This window comes from Clarias gariepinus, chromosome 20, assembly GCF_024256425.1.
Source record: "Clarias gariepinus isolate MV-2021 ecotype Netherlands chromosome 20, CGAR_prim_01v2, whole genome shotgun sequence".
Classification (NCBI taxonomy): Eukaryota; Metazoa; Chordata; class Actinopteri; order Siluriformes; family Clariidae; genus Clarias; species Clarias gariepinus.
In genome coordinates, this window is record NC_071119.1 from 23,310,728 (window position 1) to 23,331,839 (window position 21,112).

Below are 21,112 nucleotides of genomic sequence, written 5' to 3' on the forward strand. Positions count from 1 at the left end.
TTACCTAAAAAACTACATAGAGGCTTTATATTTCTTGGAGTTGGAACATTTCATGCTGACTATTTACTTTATTATTGCCTTTAAAATGCTTCAAGGTTTATGAATAAGCTTAATCAAACACACACACACACACACACACACACACACACCTGCACAAGTCCCTGCAGCTGACTCCTTCAAATAGCGCTGACAGAGTTGCCATGGTGGCGAGCCGAACAGTGCCCTTTACTCCCCCTGCAGTGCCGAGCTGCGTTTCCACTACAGCAAGCCGTTCTCCCTAGCCCCTTATCCCCTACCCCCTAATCCCTACATCCTAACCCCTAAACCCTGTGACCTAATTCTAACATGGTTTAGTACCAGATGTTTCTCTGATCAATCAGGATTTTACACCCCGCCATATTATCATGATCAGCCATGGTAGGGAGTTGTTTGATTGACATGTCTCTCTCTCTCTCTCTCTCTCTCTCTCTCTCTCTCTCTCTCATCCAATCGTAGGCCAAGCCGAGGCTGCAGAGAGGCGGAAGCTCGGCGTCGCTGCACAACAGCCTGATGAGGAACAGCATCTTCCAGCTCATGATCCACACACTAGACCCACTTAGCGAAGGTAACACACACACACACACATATATGCACACACACATTAGAGAAGCACTAAATGAATCTTATTATCACTTAAAAACTAGTGTGATCTATAAAGGGAATTTCTGTTTCAGTTTCCAAAATTCTTTTTATTTTTTTCCGTTAAGAAAACTTTTGGAAAATGCAATCGCTTTAAAAAGGATTCTTTAAAAACTTTATAATAGTTAACATTAACAAACCATGAATATAGGCATTAATACACATACCATACCAGTCGAAAGTTTGTACACCCCCTTCTAACTCCATGTTCATTCCTGATTTATACTGTTTATCCAAAATACACCATAATCTCTAAAATTTAAACAGTTGATATTGAGATGTATCTGCTACATTTACTCTGTAAAGCTTCATAACGGCTCTAATCTGAGGTGCTGTTTGAGGTTAATTGGTGATTTCTGAGGCTGGTGACTCTAAATGAACGTCTCCTCTGCAGTAGAGGTAAGGTTTGGTCTTGCGTTCCTGGGAAGGTCTTCATGAGAGACAGTTTCATCATGGAGCTTGATGGGTTTTGCAAACGCACTCGACACAATACTGTTCTTACAAGAACTTCCATTTCCAGAACAGTCGACCTTCACTTCTTAAAATAACAACTGACTGTGACTGTTGCTGTTGTTAATCAAATACAAAATCTCACGTGTGTTATTTCATAGTTTTGAAATCTCCAGTATTGTTCTAGAATGTAGGGAATAAATCACTTAACAAAAAAACATTGAATTAGAAGGTTGGTCCAAACTTTTGACTGGCACTATATGCATAATTTATTTATGTTTATACATATTTGTGTGCAAGATTTTTTTATTTTTTTTTTACTTAAAAATTAATAGTAGAATTCCATAAATCTAATCCAAATGATTTGTTTGTGATGGTTAACTGTCAAGTTAATTCTGGCTGGGCAGTGGGTGCCAATACTTATTCAACAATATCAACATGATGTTATTGTTCTTATCATTATTATAATCACTTATAATAGTAATATTAATAATAACAATAATAATAATAATGATAGTATTATAATTATATAATAATAATAATAATAATAATAATAGCTATTTTATTTTTATTACTGAAGTAAACATTGGATGTGTATTTATTTCTTATCAAGCTCAATCTTTATGTGTTCTTTTCCGTTCTTACTTTAATAAAGTAATAATTTATTATTTATCATAATAACAAAACTTTTAACAATACCTGATTTTTAAAGCTTCTTTTGAAAGCTTTTATAATTACTTTCTTTTTTTTTGTCTTTTTCTTAAGTTTTTCACGTTTGTTTTTGTGTGAATATTTTTTCTTTAATGTTCATGTTCACACACTTGCAATATTTCCCCCTCTCTTTACTCTTTATATTTTTCCTGTCTTCTCGTATAAGCGATTTTAATAATCATTAAAAGAAGAACAAAGTCATAAACTCAATGTCGTTTAAAGCATTTATTTTATTTTTAAGATGAATTAATAGTTAGTTCATTCTAAAGTGTGTGGCTTGTTAATGATAGCAGGTGCAGGAGGTTAAATGTTAATGACACTTTTCTGTTACTGATGCAATTTAAAATAATATTTCTATATACACTTAGTCAATAAATGTGGTGAGTAAAAAGAGAGCTGTGGTGTCAGTGTTAGAGTGTGTATAAGAGCTGATTGTGTGTAAATAGAAGAGAAAGTGTGTGTGTGTGTGTGTGTACTGTACGCATGACTCACACTGTGTATTTATTGTTAAAATTGGCACAATAAGGAGGATATGTATTATTTATTTGAATTCATTTGTAGCTCATCTATGAATATGATGTACATATTGTTTTATATTATATGTGAACCGTTCTCTTGCCAGCAGGTTTGGTGTCTTTGGATGTGTTGAAAGTTTTAATTTTATAATAATATTAATAATATTATTAATAATAATAATAAGAAGAATGCTAAAAAGCAACTGTGCTCATGAAGAGATTGCATTTGTGATGCATATCCAATAATGCCGTAGCAAGTCATGGTCAGGAGTCCAGAAAAGCTAAATTTGTCCGTGCTGTTAGGGTGGGAGGGGCATCTCTACCTCCACCCACTGTCAATCACAGCTATACCAGCCAATCATATATATCATATTTTCTAATTATTCTGATTTGAGGTTCTAGCCTTACTGTTTACATGTACACTGATCTGATAATACATCCCTAAAGCCTTGAATTTTTATTAATTAAAGTGTTTAATCTGCTGAAAATGTAACAGAAATAAGTACTTTTCTCCGATTTTAGGCTTCCCCTCTTTTCTGATAAATCCCGCCTTCTGCGTTGTGATTGGTTACCGGAATTCGTTCTCATCTACGATTGGTTAGATGCTTTACTGCTTGTGAGCCAATCAGTGCTCGTTCCCATCAAGTGATCCAGTGGATGAAAATAAAAGCAGGAGGGAAAAAATTCCTTCCTGGGAAACTTGAAAAGTCGCCTAATGTTCCCCCTATGTGCGGCAAACATGCACAGAAATGATAGATTTATTCTTTTAAGAGAGAAACGATCGGATCACGTGTTCACATGGATAAAAGTTACCTATTAAATGAATTAGTGAATGTTTAAACCGCCACTCTCATTCCGATTCAGTTCCAATTGGGCTTTTAGTCCTAATATTAGTGGAACATTAGGGTCCATGTGAAATAAACATTTATTTAATGCCAAAAAAGCTAAGGTTGGAAACACATGATACCATGATAGCATCATCAAATGAAACAATATATTTTTCTTAATATTGTGTGTATTTTAGTTTTTACCATTTTTTTTCGTTTAAACTATTTTAGCACTATTTAACATCATGATCCATGTTGTTTTAACGCTAATCAGTTGCACAGCTAACAGTGCAGTTACGTCGTTCTCAAAAAAAAAAAACAGAACCATATCGTGTCATCATTCACCCTTTAACAATGAAGTTAATTAACGTTTCCTCCAAAGAACCGCATTTTATTAATGTGAATCGATAAGAGCGTCCGCAGTATAATGGGAACTCTAGCCAAGACATGAAATCCCCTGCAGGCCGTTTTTTTTTTTGTTGTTTTTTTCATTTTAAAAGCTTTTCTGTGGTTAAAAAATGACCCCACGGTTGGCGCGTTTTAATCAGGAATGTCCTGGTGTTGAGTTAAAGGATGTCGTTTCTACAGCAGAGCTAACGTTCAGTCCCGCAGGGAGGCTCGTGAGATTGAAGGCAATGACCCGAGTCACTCGTGTTGGTACATACTGTATCTTTCGCTGGTGGTCTGGTTCATTAACGATGTGCTTCTGAGCTTCTTGCTTTATTTCATCACTTTCTTCTCTCTGTGTTGTCTTTCCTTTCTGTCCTTCTGTTTCCTCAGAATTCGCTGACTCCGGTGAGTGAGTTATTCTCTAAATCTTGTCACTACTGCCACCCTGTCCTTCTCCCTCCATCCCAGTATGGTGTATCACACTGACAGTGAGACAGTGACTGTGCGTCCTCACTGATAATCATCAATAATGTTTGTGCTCCTGGTTCTCGCTCATTTCTTTTGCTTTGTTGCCATTCATTCATATGGGTGTTGCTTATCCATGTGTGTGTGTGTGTGTGTGTGTTTATACGATTATCCTCATTGGATATTCTTTCCCCTCTGATCAAGTCCATGACCCATCACTGTAGCTGTTCACGCCGAGTGTGCACTTCAACTCTTCACTATAGAGCTCACATCAGATTAAATCGGATTCGCTTAATAATTGACGAAGGGCACAGAAAGACGCTCGGCAGGACGCAGCACGAGATCACCAACTCTGACTGTGTGAATGAAGGGAGGAAGGTTCATCAGCGGACACCTTCACTCTGATTTCTCACTGGTTAAATGAGTGTTTCAGGGCTGGGCAGTCTGGTCTCTAATCCCCTGTACAGTACTGTGCAAAAGTCTTAGGCACCATATTATATGCTGTTTCAATTTTGTATTACCATATAAAACTTAAAAATTATATAATAATAATATATAGTACGAGACAGACCAGTTTTCAGATGAAACAAAAAAACCTAATGTACGCTCCTGGGATTTGCATAAAAAGATAAAGGAGTGAGTGTGTGACAAAGTTACCAGAAGAACTCCTATTCTCTCCAGCAAGCTCAGTAAAACCTAACAGCTCTTTTACTTATAGTACTGTGTAAAAGCCTTGGGCACAAACAAAAATATGGCATGAGCAAAAGATGCTTTAGAAAACATTCCTGCATAAAAGAAACTTTTATAAAGAGCGATAAAATAAACAGTCAATATTTGAAGTGAAAACTCAATTGTTTGAATCAGGAGTTTTATAGACAGATTTGTGCAGCTTTATAAGTAAAACAGTTGTTAGGTGTTACGGAGCTTGCTGGAGAATATGGAGAAAATCTCAGGAGCGTAAATTAGGTAGATCTGAAAACTGGTCTGTCTTGTAGTATATATTTTTTTCCTTTACAGCCATGCATATATTCTCCTGTAATGTTATTTATTTAATAATTTTTAAGTTACATATGGAAATACTAAATGATTTTGTACATAATTATGCAGAGATGATAAACATATAGAACAAAATGGGTACAGCATATAATATGGTGCCTAAGACTTTTGCACAGTACTGTGTGTGTGTGTATATATATATATATATATATATATATATATTTTTTTTTTCATGTATTTGCTGAAAAAAATGCTAATGAAATCCTAAATTTAGTGGTCCCAAATTGAAGTGGTCCTTATATTGCTCATCTTTACAATATAAAACAAAAACAATGATATATTTTTAAAAATGTGTGCATATATACCTAACACAGTATGTATAATACAATTTTCTGGTATCTTGAGTTGACAAGAGCCACAGTACAGACCGCATGCTTGACTATTTGCTTAGAGATGTTTTTTTTTTTTTTTAAATACAGATGCCCATGGACATTTGTTCTTATTATATAATCAATAGAGCTGCATGATTAATTCTAAAACGACAATTACAATTACTATGGTTAATATTGGGCCTCTGTACCACTTGAAAATCTCTTGGGAATATATCGATCTATCTAGGTCTTTAATTATGTATCTATTTATTTACAAGGGGTGCTCAAGTCAAACTGGGACTTGTGATGAAATTTCTAGTGAATGAAGGTGTAAAATCAAAGACTTACACTACAGTACAGTACGGTGATGAGACCCATAGTAGCAGTAAGGCATTTGAATGATAAAATGACGATCCAGGCCGAGGTGACTCGGAATACACACAATCATTCGCTGACACCACTTGAACACTACAGGACCTCAGCTGGGAGCGTTTGGAGTTCCTGGGGGGCTAGCATCTCAGACGTGAATCAGACAGCCCGTCCAATCATGGCTCCCGCTTACTAAGAAAACTTTCTACCTTGATGTTGTCCGAGCACTAGTGAAACCCTGGGATAGGCGCATTAGTGTAGCAGGGGATTATATAGAGGCATAAAGAGAGAAAAAGAGTTTTTACTCTCAGAGCTGTGTTCTGTTATTCTGCACAGCCAAAAGTCCCGGTTTGACTTGAACACCCCTTCTATCTAGCCATCTATCAGGCCAGACACTCAAACCTACTGTATATTAATATGATATATTCTCATACACAAGTAACAATAAATGTTAACACTTTTTCATTAACTGAGTTCAACTTGAGAAACAGTAACAGTGATGACAAAAAAGCAACTGCATCAAAGTTTTAGTGTAAAAAGTGCCGCAGCTCAAAATACAAGCATCTAAAAACCGTTTAAGCTCCACCCAATAAGTCTTTAGCAACTTGTTATGTTGAAATGTGGAAGGTATGAGTGCTTGGATTTTAAATGAATCATTGCAAACATAGGGTCAAAACCTCAATGTGTTTGTGAATGATATTGTTCCTATAATACCAATAATTGCTTTCTTGGGTTTGGATAAAGCTTGGCTGACTGTTTTTGTTGTTGTTTTGTTTAAGTGTGTTAATCTTTTTTTAAATTTTAACCCTTTAAAGTTCTGCTTAACCTTATGTTAGAGCACATGTTAAGTCACTGTATATTATTTAAAAAAGTGTGTTGAACTGAAGGTGGTGTAGTGGTTAGCACTGTCGCCTTGCATCTCCAGGGTCCGGGTTCGATTCCCAGCCAGGCTCGATTCCCATCTTTGTGTGCATGGAGTTTGCATGTGCTTGGTGGGTTTCCTCCCACAGTCGTAAGACACGTAGGTTAGGCTAATTGGCGTTCCCAAATTGCCCGTAAAGTGTGAATGAGTGTGTGTGTATGTGTGTGTGCCCTGCAATTGATTGGCACCCTGTCCAGGGTGTACCCCGCCTTGTGCCCTAAGCCACCTGGGACAGGCTCCAGGTCCCCGCGACCCTAAATACAGGATAAAGTGATATAGACGATGAGTGAGTGAGAGTTAAACTAAACCTGATTCAGCCATCTCTACCACTCAGTTAAGGTATGATGTTAAAAAAAAATCCAGTAGATGTCACGGTGTGCCTTCATGATGGAGTTGGAGCATACCAAGGAGAAATATAGTAGATATAACGTCCAAAAACATTTGTAATGTTAAAAAAAAATATATATATATAATTTTATATATGTGTCATATATAGAGTATATTTGTAAGTGTATTGGTACTTTTACCATGATGTGACATCTCAACCGTTTGGAAGAGGCTTATACTTTGACAAAATGATACTTATACAGTATTATACTTATACTGTTTATAACAAAACAAGAAATATAAAGACGTTCTCTATTCTTAGTGAGGATATTAAGAGGGTATTAAAAGGGATATTAAAATTTACTTTAGCTTTTCTGTATTAATTATATAATAATAATAATAATAATAATAATAATAATAATAATAATAATAATATTAAATTATTTGTCACATGTACATTACAGCAGAATGAAAGGATTTTTTTTTCACATATCCCAGTTAGGAAAGTGTCAAAGCACAGGGTCAGCCAGGATACAGCACCCCTGGAGTAGATAGAGTCAGGGGCCTTGCTCAAGGGCTCAACAGTGGCAACGTGGCAGTGCTGAGGCTCGAACCCCCAACCATCCAATCAGTAAACCAGTAACCTACAGCCTTAAGCATTTGAGCCACCATCTTTCACCAGACAACCAGACAATAGAATTATTGTATGGACTTTACCAAGTTTTATTGCGCAAGATTTCAAGTATGGGTGAAATGGATTTTGTGTGGTAAGAGCAGCCGTTTTTGCCTTCATGCATTCTTTATGTAGCACTTTATGCTGCCTTTTCACATGGTTGAATAACTTAAAAGTTGTGTCGCTATGCAGCACCGACTCAACCCTTCAGTACAGTTTGAATCAACTCAAGAGTCTTAATCCTCATCTTCTGGAATTGCCCTCAGGATCAAAAAAGAATCAATCAATCAATCAACCAATTTATCAATCTATCTATCTATCTGCTCATTTCAAATACAACTTAAAATACCACATACCTAAATTTGCGGCAATGTATTACCATAACTATTATTTTCTCAGAACTACTTTCTCATCGTGCTTGTCCTGCCATTTGTTTGGCTGTTTTAGGTCTCACCCAACTCGTGTTGCAATGATTTTTGATTTCTCATGTCTATCCGAAAGAAACTGCAGCATGGGGCGTCTAGTCTTATCTTCCTATTGCCTCTGCATGGTGAGAATGAACTCCTGCAGTCACAACTGCCCTTGGCAGATAAAACTGGACACTACTGGGTGGAGAAGCCGTGAAAAAAACAGTTACTGTTAAAGCCGAAAAATCGTGACCGCTACTAAAATAGCTTTAACGTTAAAGCTTATCCAGAACAAGCTTTCCAGAACAGCTGGCTGAGTCAGTGTTAATTACTTGCTCCTGTGTGAAGAATTGACATTGTTTCTGGAAATACTGGAAGCAGCAGGGGATTTGTTTGTGACTGTGGATGATGAATCATCACACGAAGTGTTGCCTCACTGATGGTCCTGAAATAGAGCAAACTGAACTTCTTAAACAAACCACTTACCGTTTCTTTTCCAGCCGATAACTTTCTTTAGGATTTAGTTTTCTTGAGAATCAACTGCTAAAATATAAAACAAGCTTAAACATATTATGGCAATCAGGTGCCTAGTGGAATTAAACTAAGACCAGTAGTCCAGTAGTTGATTTGGTGCAATTTGACTTTTAAAATTCTACTTGATTTTTAGGACATGTTTCCACGCCCCTTTCTTCATCTCATATAACTCCAACTCCATATGGCACCTCGCCTCATGTTCTAAGTCTCGTGGGATAGGCTCCAGCCCCCTCCTGACCCTGTACACTGGATAAATGGTATGAATGAATGAATAAATGAATGAATATGACTGGAGGTGATATGACTGGAATAAAACCACACACAGCCATTTATCCATTTATAGTGATATATTAATATTTTTGAACATCCACAAAACAATCTGGTTAAAATCTTTGTAGCAGCTTTGAAAAGTTTCCCTCACAGGCCTCTTTCTGAAATTGAAAAAGACAAAAACACCTCTGTCCTGACACTGGAGACTCCTTCCTTAACCCATAAGAGCCCAGATCCATTTCACCTTTAAGGGACAATTATGGGGATTATTGCACAGACCAAACAGACCACATGGAGCACATTTAGAAAGACATCACATGGCATTTTCCCTGACAATTAAAATTTTCATTTTCCCTACATCATGTGACAAATGTTACAGCTATATATATATTTTTATTTGTTTCATCAAATTGTTTAAGAAATGCAGACAGAACAGGTGAAATACAAAATATGAGATGTTATTAAATCATTAGAATTGCTAAAAAGAATGAATCTTACTTTTAGCTACAAAAAAACATGCTTTTTAAAAACAATTTACCCAGCATACGAATTTAATCTATTCCGGAGGCGAAAATTCATATTGCGAAACTTACTTTCCCATAGGAAATAATGTAAATGCAGATAATCTGTTTACGCCACCCATAAATATTCAATATTACCAATTTTCTACCACATTTTTGCATATAAAACAATCAAAACATTTAGAAAAGACATGTAAATAAAGTAAAATTTGAATTTTTATGAAACTATTGAACCTCATTCTTGTCATGGGCAAGAAAATGCACAGATTGTCACATGACTGTGACACAATATTTATTACGTATATCTTTCATACTTGATGATTTAAACTCAAAGCTGAATAAAGCTCATTCCAGAACATTTAAAGGGTTTTAAATTCTTTTGTGAGACATGGAAAATAAACGTCATGACAGGGGGGAATTAAAGTTCCACCTCAACAATTCATGCTTTTCTTAAAAGTTAAAATAATGACTTTATTGATTTTCAATCCATCCATTATTCAGCTTAGATTATACAGTATTGACGTTATAGATTTATATAGATTATATAATTCTAAGTGCCTGTGTGTTAGCCGTTACCGTAGAAACAAAAATGAACGCATTAGTTCAAGTCCTGTCAGAGCTGGTGATAAAGAAAATGAGTCAGCACCTTCTGACCGATCCGGTTTAGCGCTGTGATATAAAATATCCTTTTATACCGTATCCTTCTTCGAACCGAGTCACAAGCGTTAGAAGATTATACACACGTGCTCTCGTGTGTGTGTGTGAGGAGAGTTTCTGCGGCCCGTCAGGACCCGTTTGATGTTAGATATTGTTAATTGGTGTTGAGTCCCTTATGAGTAACGAGACCAGACTAATATTGATGCTCAGCATTCACACACACACACACACACACACACACATTTGCATGCCTATAGCTAAGAGCGTTCCAGAATAAATAAATAGACAGTACAAACCAGACAAGACAAACACAACACGCCATGTCTGTTTCAATGTCTGGCCTGTTGCCCAGTAGTGGATATCGATTCTTCTGCTTGACCCCTGAACCTGCGCTCCATTTGTCTATTTTTAAATTAAACACACACACACACACACAAGTGCACATGCTGTCTCTGATCACCTTGTCATTCGCCCATCCCCCCACCCCAACCCCGTATTTATACAAACGTATACTCAAGCGTAGCCAAACGCTAATTAATTAATGATTAACGAATCAACTGATTACTGGGTTGGGTGTTCGTTATGCAACATTTCTTCACACGCCCACGTTTAAGCGTTAACACACACTCGCAAACACAAACCCAGACACATACACACTCTCCCGCTGGAAGGCTGAATCAATATTAAAAGCTTTCTGCCTCCCGGCAGGCTGTAACTCTGCAGGTCGTTCTGCAAGGTCATCAGCATCACTGTTAAACAACCACACACACACACACACACACACACACATACATCATCCTAGTTTTCTAGGTTTTTATGGCTTGGTAATTTTTTTGTTGTTGTTTTTTTAACCAGTGGAGATATTCTTTATTATTGTTTTTTTTTTATTTAAAGTTAATTAATTATAGCAATTAATTATAAGCTGTATTACCATCCCAGATAAATAGTTTGTTTTCTATAAAAATGCAATCTAAAACTCGATAACACTGGAGAATGCATAATTCTAAGGTAACTGCAACCTCTGTATACTATAATCTTCCAGCCCAACCCAGGAGCTAACATTATAGCAAACCAAGCTAAAGGAACTAGTGTTACAGTGAACGAACTAAAAGATGAACTACCATCACAGTAAACAGGCTAAAAGATGAACTAACGTCAAAGTAAACAATGCACAGTAAAAGATAAACTAGCGCTACAGTAAACGATGTAAAAGATGAACTAGCGTTACAGTAAATGATGCAAAAAAACGAGCATTACAGTACACGATGTAAAAGATGAACTAGCGCTACAGTAAACAAGATAAAAAATAACCTAGCCCTAAAATATACACGTTAAAAGATGAACTAGTGTCACAGTAAACAAGTTAAAAGATAAACTAGCATTAAATGAAAATCGAAAAGAGAACTAGCATTACGGTTAACAAGTTAAAAACGTGAACTAGTGCTACAATGAACATGAACTAGCAAAACAAATGAAATACTAAACAAGCTAAGATCTAAACTAGCATAATATTGCAATAAACAATATATGTATTGATCTATATTAATAATAAATTAGCAGTATAGAAGTTAAAGAGGGTAAAATATGTATTAGCATTAGGAAGTTTTGATATTTAAATATTTTAGAAGCATGTTGTTTTTTTAGCGCTTGGTAACGTTAGCTACGGCTAGAATTCCTCAAGATTGAGAGAATGAGGCGATTGGACAAGTGAGCCATCTTGTGCTGCATTTTAACATTGCAAAAGAGATGCTAGCTCCCAGACAGCTAATTATCATAGTGTGTGTGTGTGTGTGTGTGTGTGTGTGTGTGTGTGTAATGGAGATTGTACTACATTACAAAGCTGTCTGGAAGACAGACTGAATTACTACACAGCCCTGAAGACACTAGCTTTATCCGCCATACATTTATGCTGCCTATTATCCAGTGACTTGTTATAAATTCACCTCGCCGGCTTTTAGTCTTATATTGTTACTTCATGACCATGAAGACTCTCTGTTATAAAAGAGCGGCGGTGCTGCGCGAGTTATTTATGATCTCTGAGCAGCCTGGGACTTTAGCCAGTCTGTCTGGCAGACGTCCATATTTATATGCAGCTAATAACATTAGCCGTGGTATTTTTGCTTCGTGATCAGATCAGTCGCTACATGGTAAATTTGGATTTTGAGCTCTAAAAAAAAAAAAAAGGTCCGCCATTAAACATAGAACAGTGCGTCTAATGGATCATGGTTTCTGAGCTGAAGGTGACTTTGCGAGACAGTTGCAAGACTGTGACAGAAACATCAATATTACATTAAATTTAAAATTTAATAAATCTGTCTTTTTTTTTCCTGTGGTCCAGCTCATCCCATGGTTCGCCACCGAATGTCTATAAAACAGCCCGATCTTAGTTTCGCTGGATATCTACTGTATAAAACATGCAAATAACTGGTGCTTTTTGATGTAGTTGTGTTTGTACCCCTCCTGCCTGTATCCCATGTAGATCTCATAGGGGTTGGTGATACTATACGAGGGCGTATCAAAAAGTCTCAGAACTTAGTTTTGTAACACGTCAAGTGATATTTCATCATGGACAGTAGGCTTGAAAAAAGTCCCAACGTAAAATCTGCCACAAAGACATTTGACATAAGTTAAATGCAATGAGTCGTTTGAGGTGTTTTAAGTGGCACGCATGCTTCAATAAGAACATTACCAGAAGACAACGAGAGATCAGGAAGACCTTCACCAATCCACAACATTCCTGCCGTTGACGGTGTGTCATGAGGAACAGTCCAGGCGATCTTCACATGAGATTTAAACATGCGCCGTGTCATCGCTTAGCATTGCATTAAACAGGATGTAACTTGAATTAGAATGATAAATACCGTAGAATGTTAACAAATGCTATAGCCAGGCTTAAATTTAAACTAACTTTACAGTGCATATAATAATAATAATAATTATTATTATTATTATTATTATTATTAACATGCTAAAACATTAACTAACTTTATTACTTGACACTTACAAATAGTAACTACTGTAGCATCAAAGTAAGCAGACAAGATCAGCAACCGAGTAACTGAGTGGTTAGCACTTTGACCTCACACCTCGAGGGTCCTGGTTTGATTTCCACCTCGGGAAAGCCCCATTTCGGGGTCTGTGTGTATGGAGTTTGCATGCTCTCCCCGATCCTCTAGTACTCTTTAGACTGTGGGAGGAAACCAGGGTACCCAGAGGAAACCCACCAAGCACATGGAGAACATGCAAACAACAGAGTTAGCATTTAATGAGCACACGATTGAGCTTTAGTTAGCAAAGTGATTTACTGTTGAAAGTGACTATGTGCTGTTTATCTTTTTTTTTTTTAAATAAATTTTATTAATATTTTACTATGAAAGGGAGGACATTAATCTCGACAGCATCAAACAACAAACAATTTGATGAGAATCAGACAATACATAATGAGTGCTTAATGTACTTACTGCATCTGTTTAAAGCTGTTCATCCTTTATTAAAGAAAGACAGTAATGATAGTCATGATGTCACTGATTACATCAGCAAGTTTCTTAGGATAAACAGAAATTTCAGGGTCATTTATAAGACATTTCGTTTCGTTTGACTTTTCGTTTGAGAGAACAATACGAACATATTAAAAGTAAGTATTTCATCGCATTTAACTGCTTATTGCCCTCAGTGAAGATTAGAGCAGAGCCGCATGTGTGATGTGACAAAATCACACACACATAATCAAAGAAAATGGTATAAAATGATGAAAGCACATTTTACGAGACTTGGCATAAAATTTTGCTTATTTATGAGAAAACTTCAGAATTTCATTATTTTGCAATACGTTCACGATTAGATTAAAGGCATTAAGGTAAACAGGATTAAACATGAACTGGCATTAAACTAAACACACAAAACAGTAGAACTTTTGTAGAATTACAGAGATAACCCGTCACAGATTAAATGTCGTATTGCGAAACAAATTTTCCCATAAAAAATAATGTAAATGCAGATAATCCGTTCCAGCCAGCCAGAAATATTACCAATATTATCGATTTCCAACACTATATCATATTTTTGCATATAAAAACAATTAAAACATTTACAAAAGACATGTAAATGAAGTAAAATATTAAATAAATAGACATTAAACCTCACTTAACCTTAATTTATGATTGGCTGCTTTAAATACCAAACTGAAAATATCTTTTCTATATACTGTATATTGAGTTTGCTTTGTTATGGATGATTCCAAAAGTGTGTGTGTGTGTGTGTGTTGTTGCTAATGTTTTGCACTTATGTTAGTGAGCCTGGGTTAGGGAGAAAGATTTTCCTAAACCATGTATGTCACATTGCTCCGTCACGCTCTCCTCCATCTCTTAGTGTGTGTGTGTGTGTGTGTGTGAGTGTGTGTTGGCTTACACTTGTCTCTGTGTGTGATGTTGTAGAGCTGGGGACTTATGGAAAGCTAAAATATTATCACTCAATGACCGAAGAAGGTAAGATCCTTTCTTTCCATGTGCAAATTATCACGCATACTCATCTTCCCTCCTCATCTCTTCCCTCATCACACTGTGTGTGTGTGTATGTGTGTGTGTGTGTGTGTGTGTGTGTGTTGTTTTCACACTCCTGCTTTGACGGCCTCTCTTGGTGAGATTTCACTAACATAAGTGCAAATCGTGTATGACAATTTCATTTTCTTGTTATTTTTTTTTCTTCTTCATCTTTTTCTTTTCTTTTTTTTCTCCCCCTCCTCCGAGCCTCACGCACCTTCATTTCGTCATTTGGATAAAAAGATTTTTTTGGGGGTGTTTCTGCTCCTGTAAATTAAAAAACCTGAGAACACGACCTTGTTCATATTTAGAAGCAATAAAACCATCACATACACACACACACACACACGCACACACACACACAAGCCCGTCATTGAGCTGATGTGAGGAATAGTGTGAGTCACTCTGGGAGGAGTTATGGAGTAGAAGCAACATACAGCTAATGTAATAACGACTATCTCACTTACACACACACACACACACACACTCTCTCTCTCTCTGAACCAATAATAGCACTTCTGGGATGTCTCGTACAGCCGAATTGCTTTAGTCTCTTCGAGGACGGGTTCGGCTCGCATCATGGCCAGCACGGTGACAAATCGGCTTGTGCCGTTTCCTCTGATGTTGAAGAGAAAGAGCCGACGCCGGCTTCTAATTTTAGCCCCGTCCTCATCGCTAAACACTCTTCACACTCTTTGATGTTGCATAATAGAGCATCATTTCACCTGCTAATTTGCCCCATGGCGGAAATGGGGGTGTTATTCAATTCAATAATGCGTTATTATTTGCTCTTGCGTTCTCGTCTTCTCGTTTGATGTCCTCTTCTGGGTCTCAAATTCGATTCCAAGTGCTAAAGAGTGAAAAGGATGATCGCAAAGAACGTGTACGAATAAGAACAAGTAAGAGCAGCGTTTTTGGAGTTTAGATGGAGATTTTGCACAAATTGTAACAAACGTGCGACTTTTTAAGTCTTAATTTATTGTGACTTCACTTCAGCTAACCAGTTTTGAAGCGAACCAGGTGAGACCTTGGTATCATCACAGTGGTCCACTAAGGTTATATCAACGTGCTTTTTCTGCCTATACTTATTATCGTTTTTATAATACACTGCAAAAAAAAAATATATATCTTAGCAAGTGAAATGTTCCTAAGTCTATTCAAATCTATCTATAATTTCTTAAAATAAGCCTCTAAAAAAACACATATACGATTTTTTAACTTATAAAAATTTTCTAAAATTGCAAGCAGAAAAATATATTTTTTAATTGGCAGAAAATTTTGTAGTTTGTTAAAAAAAAATTCTTTTATGGCCTCTGAGTGGCGCAGTGGTAAAGTGCTCGTCGTATCATCCGGAGAGCGCTGGTTCGATTCCCGGGTGATGCTGTTATCTCTTACAGCCGGAGGCACAGAGAGAGCTGATTGGCCGAGCTCTCTCAGGGGGGAGGGATGAGAGGTACCTAGTGCTCCCACATTAATAACGGCTCTACAGCCAATCAGGGGCGTCTGTGAGCTCGCGCACGCGGAAGGAGCGGCTAGCACTTTCCTCCGAGTGTGTTACTCCGCCCCTAATGGTGCGTGAGCAAGCAGTTCATAATAAGTTTGGCTATATTCAATAATATTTCACTTCCTAACATGCTAACATGCTAAGAGTTTTTGCAGTGTAAACAGCTAAAACTGCTAAATATTATTGAATCTAGTCAAACCTTTCATTTCAAATAATTAGTTTAAAATATTAATTACAACAAACCTAACATAAAACTATTAAATCTATTTCTTATCAATTTTTACTGAAAGTTTAAGCAAAAAATATCTTTCCATTTCTAAACCTAAAATGTTCGGCCAATAGAACAAGATTTTTTTCCTTAAATGTTTAGTAAATTTGATTTTAAATAAACGTAATAGTCTTATATTCAGTTTGTCGTAATTTAATTTTAAGAACATGTAGGTACAGTAAATTAAACTGTACTCAAGATGTTTCACTTTTTGGCAGACCTTACAAGGCTTCTGTCCGAAAGGCTTTTTTTTGTTGTTGTTGACATTTTTGTAACCTTTATGGAGGTCATCTTTATAACAGTCTGGCCTTCAGGATAGAAACGTTTGCGCATTTTGGTTTACTGCCTTAGCACTCTTATCTTGGATCTAGTCAAATTTATCTAGAATTTCTTAATGTAACAAATCAAATATAACATCATCATTGGGATAGTTTGGTTTTTTTCAAGTCTTTCTTAAATCACAATTTAGGTGTATGTAAGGAAATTCCGGTTGGAGTTGGTCAAATAAATTCTCCTGCTCTGCACACCGACCGTGAATGTGAGAACACTGTAAGGTATTGGGGCCAAATTCTACAACATGCATTTCACAGTTTAGCTCAGACTCATCTGAAGCTTCTGCAGCCCAACTGAGCTAAATTAAAATTAAAATTTAGAACTAAAACTAGCTATATGGAACATACAGTCTAGTTCCGGTTAGCTATACAACTTGTTCTCGGTAAAGAAAAGAGTTACATTTGTACTAAATACATTATAACATTAAAATATATCAATTCAGTTGATCTCAGTGACACTGCAGAAGCTTCATATAAATCTCAGCAGAATTTTGAAAAGCATTTTTTGTATGGAACGAGGGTTGGGATTTTGGTCCTGATTACTTACATTGATTGCACCATTTGTTCCTTACATTTTTGTTTGAACATAAACACTTGAGACCCATCTGAATGAAATTTAGAAAACATTATAACATAAATATCAGTTTCCTTCACAGTAGTCTTTGAATGTTAAGGTTTTTGTGCTCTAGGATTGAAAAAAGAAATGCACAAAATATGATATACAGGACCAAGTAAGAAATGAAACCAAAGTAGCTATACATTTCTTTTCTGCCTCCAATACAAAACGACTGCATGTTTTTATATTTCCTGACTGTTACAAAGCAGACAGCGAAGACTTCTTCCTTAAATGTTTAAAAACTCTTTACAAAAAATGAATTGTATAAACAGTTGGTTATTTTTCTATGTTAAGGAACAGCACTATAGTGTGTGTATAAACACACACAATGCCTGTCCAGGAAAACAAAAGGTCACCGTTTCAGAAGGGTCAAATTATTGGCCTACATCAAGCAGAAAAACAACTATGGAGTTTTGAAATGACTGGAACTGGGTTAAAAAAACCTTCAACACAGTATTATAACCTAAGGGATAGCGCTGAACCGTCAACTCTGTGGAAATAATCTGGCCAGAAAAAAATCATGAATGGAGATCAACTAAATGCTTGGTGAAGTCGTCTGGTCAAAAATTATAAGTTACAAAAACTTATTTAACCCTTTTAGACTTAAGCATTTACCAGTCCTGTGGTATCAAAATGTTTGTACAGATGTTTTTTCTTCCCCGAGAGATACACTTGATAGCTAAGCAGACATGAGGAGTTCTGTCATCATTCCAAGTGTTTGATGCTTCTAAGTAATGGACCACCCATGATCCCATGCAGTATGTTCTCCGAGCAAAGGTTACGATATTTGGCAACAACTGGAGCATCTCTAGCCTGAGGACTAAGCTCACTGACCTCCAAAAGGTCATGTGATGCAGATGTGCACATCTGTAGGGGTAAGATTAGCCAGTCTGGACCACCGCTGATGGCTACAGACGGCAGGATGGGCCGAGAGCCAACAGGAGTTAATGATTTTGTTAGGTAGGTTATGAAGTGATAATCAGGGTGTTATCAAGAAACAGATTGTGTATGTGTCTGTGACGCTAACACTCTGATACATACTAATCCACTAATCCATCAATGCTAATCTTGTATCCTGTATAAAATGCTAGCTTTTATGCTAACATTAATAATCTACAGGCCTACACACACAAATAGAATTCAGTTAGCAGATTATGTAGCATAGATTAGCGTTACTGATATGACATCATAATCCAAACCTTGGTTCGAAGCAAACTTTTACTTTTTCTTCATTTTTCAGGAAAGTTCCGCGAGAAAGCGTCCATCCTACACAAAATTGCCAAAAAGAAATGCCAAGTGGAAGATGCTAACGGAGTAGCCGGTATGTTAACCCGCTAGACTCCACAGCTAAAATTACACACTTCAAATCACGATAAACGATAGAATTGAGTGTATTAACACCTGCATCACATCCACACACAGAAGATAATGCTAAACATTCTCTGCTTACTAGCTAGATGCTAATATTAGCAGTTAGCCTTTACATACTATGGATTAGGGTTGTCAGGTTTCTTTATTCAGTACTTGAATGCTTTTGAATATTAATGAGACAGCACTACAACGCTATCTTTTATAGCTAGATGGTAGGTTTATGAAAACATAGACATTCTAATTTATTTAGAAGTACAAATTTTATCAACGTGGTGAGTTTGTGCACCACAAGCATTCCAAAGATAACCATTGTTCTAAATAATATAAATGGTAAAAAAAAAAAAAAGTTATGAATAAAACTAAACGAATGTTAACATTAACTTTGTCTGAGACCAAACAAAAATATAAAACAAAATGTCCAATCTCCATCAGAATTTAATAATAAATGATTGATATTTAATTTTCAAACACATTTCAACCAGCACATCAAGTTGTAAGTATTACTAGATAAACTTTATCTAAGTAAGATTTAGCTAAAACATCACCCTACTGTCTGTTCACTTGAGTATTATTTTCAGCCGTTAATACTCTAGCATTAACATAAACTAGCCAGGGTTAGCATTAATTAGCTCACTAAAATGAAGCTGTTTAACTTTTCAACCTTATTCTGTTATATTAGTCATATTTTTGGTTGACTGGAACGGATTAGACGCATTTACATTATTTATTATTGGAAAATCTGTATTGCTTTACAAACTCGACTCCACAACAAATTTTATTTGTATGCCCAGGTTAATTTTTGACATAGATACATAATCTGCTTTCTTCTCCCTTCTGATCCTCATCAAAGTGAACACACACACACACACACACACACACACACTTCTCATTTCCACACACCAATTATGCTAACATTACGCCACATTACCATATTAACATCTTAACACAACTCAAATGGCACGCTGCCATTCACACACACTTTCTTATTTTCACACACACACATGCACACACACACACACACACCTCTTCCGCAGGTGACTGTGCTCCAACAGTGTGTTGTGTTTATTTCAGATAAAAACCTCCCGAACAGCTCCAGCGTGGAGGTGGAAGTTTCTCCACCTCTAAATGGCACCGCGGGGCAAGATGGCGACGTGGTGAGTCAATACAACCACAACACACACACACACACACATAACACACACATTAAACAAAGTCCTTGTAATTGATTTACTAAACAATCTGTAGCTATTTAATTGTATTTATTTTCTTTATTCAGAGGATGCAATTAAGGTCTGATTTACATGTACCATTTGATTTCATTTCATTCCTAAACTTAAGAACGCCAAAGTCCGATTTCAAATCCCAACCCACACCTTTAATTCAATTTAATTCAATTTTATTTATATAGCGCTTTTAACAATGGTCATTGTCTCAAAGCAGCTTCACAAAAATGAAAGAATTTTTTTATTTTTTGAAAAGAAAATATTTGGAAGTGTGTATGTGTGAGAAAAATGTGTCTAGATAATAATTAGATGAATGAATGATGAATGAAATGTCTCTGATGAGCAAGCCAAGGGTGACGGTGACGGTGGCAAGGAAAAACTCCCTGAGATGGCAATAGGAAGAAACCTTGAGAGGAACCAGACTCAACAGGGAACCCATCCTCATCTGGGTGATAACAGATAGAAATAACATCATTTGTGTTGTGCAGGTGAAAGTTCAATATAACAGAAGTTGTGTAGATTAACATGAAGTCCAGTTCAGCACAGGGAGTCAGTAGGTGCAGAGGGCAGATGGGGTCTGGGTCACTGGGAGCACAGGAGCAGGTTGTGTAGCTCCAGCCATCATAAAGCAGAATCCAGCTGGAGCTAGTCCTTCTCTGGATGCCTCAAAAACCTCGCAGGGTTGGCCTTTGTCTACTAAAGCTGGCACAATCTCCAGATGCCTCAGGATGGGTAGAAAAATACAGAAAAGATGGAGAGAATTAGCGTAGTTGCCATTCAGGATAGGTGTACTGGAGTATGAGGTTATGGGATGAGTTACGCGTATGCCAGATTAAAGAGATGCGTCTTAAGTCTACTTTTGAATTGGGAAACCGTGTCTGCTCCCCGAACACTGTCTGGAAATATGAAAATGCCCTACCCCCTTTCATTAATTTTGAAATTCTGGGAATTACCAGAAGTCCGGAGTTTTGTGATCTTAAGGAGCGTGGTGGATTATAGCGTTTTAGAAGACTGGTTAGGTATGAGGGAGCTAAACCATTTAAAGGCTTGTATGTTAGTAGTACTATTTTGTAATTAATTCTAAATTGAACAGGTAGCCAGTGCAGGGATGATAATATTGGGTTTATATGATCATATTTTCTGGATCTAGTGAGAACCCTGGCGGCTGCATTTTAGA

General features: G+C 36.6%; 1 protein-coding gene across 1 annotated transcript in view; it reads left to right on the top strand.

The window, feature by feature from the left end:
- Positions 1 to 21,112, top strand: part of LOC128508637 (sodium/potassium/calcium exchanger 2-like) — a 56,666-nt gene that overhangs the window by 21,667 nt on the left and 13,887 nt on the right. Inside the window, exons 5-8 of the mRNA XM_053480043.1 lie at positions 496 to 604; positions 14,517 to 14,567; positions 18,582 to 18,662; positions 19,784 to 19,866. Coding sequence (XP_053336018.1) covers positions 496 to 604; positions 14,517 to 14,567; positions 18,582 to 18,662; positions 19,784 to 19,866 — 324 coding nt within the window. The remainder of the gene's footprint in view (positions 1 to 495; positions 605 to 14,516; positions 14,568 to 18,581; positions 18,663 to 19,783; positions 19,867 to 21,112) is intronic.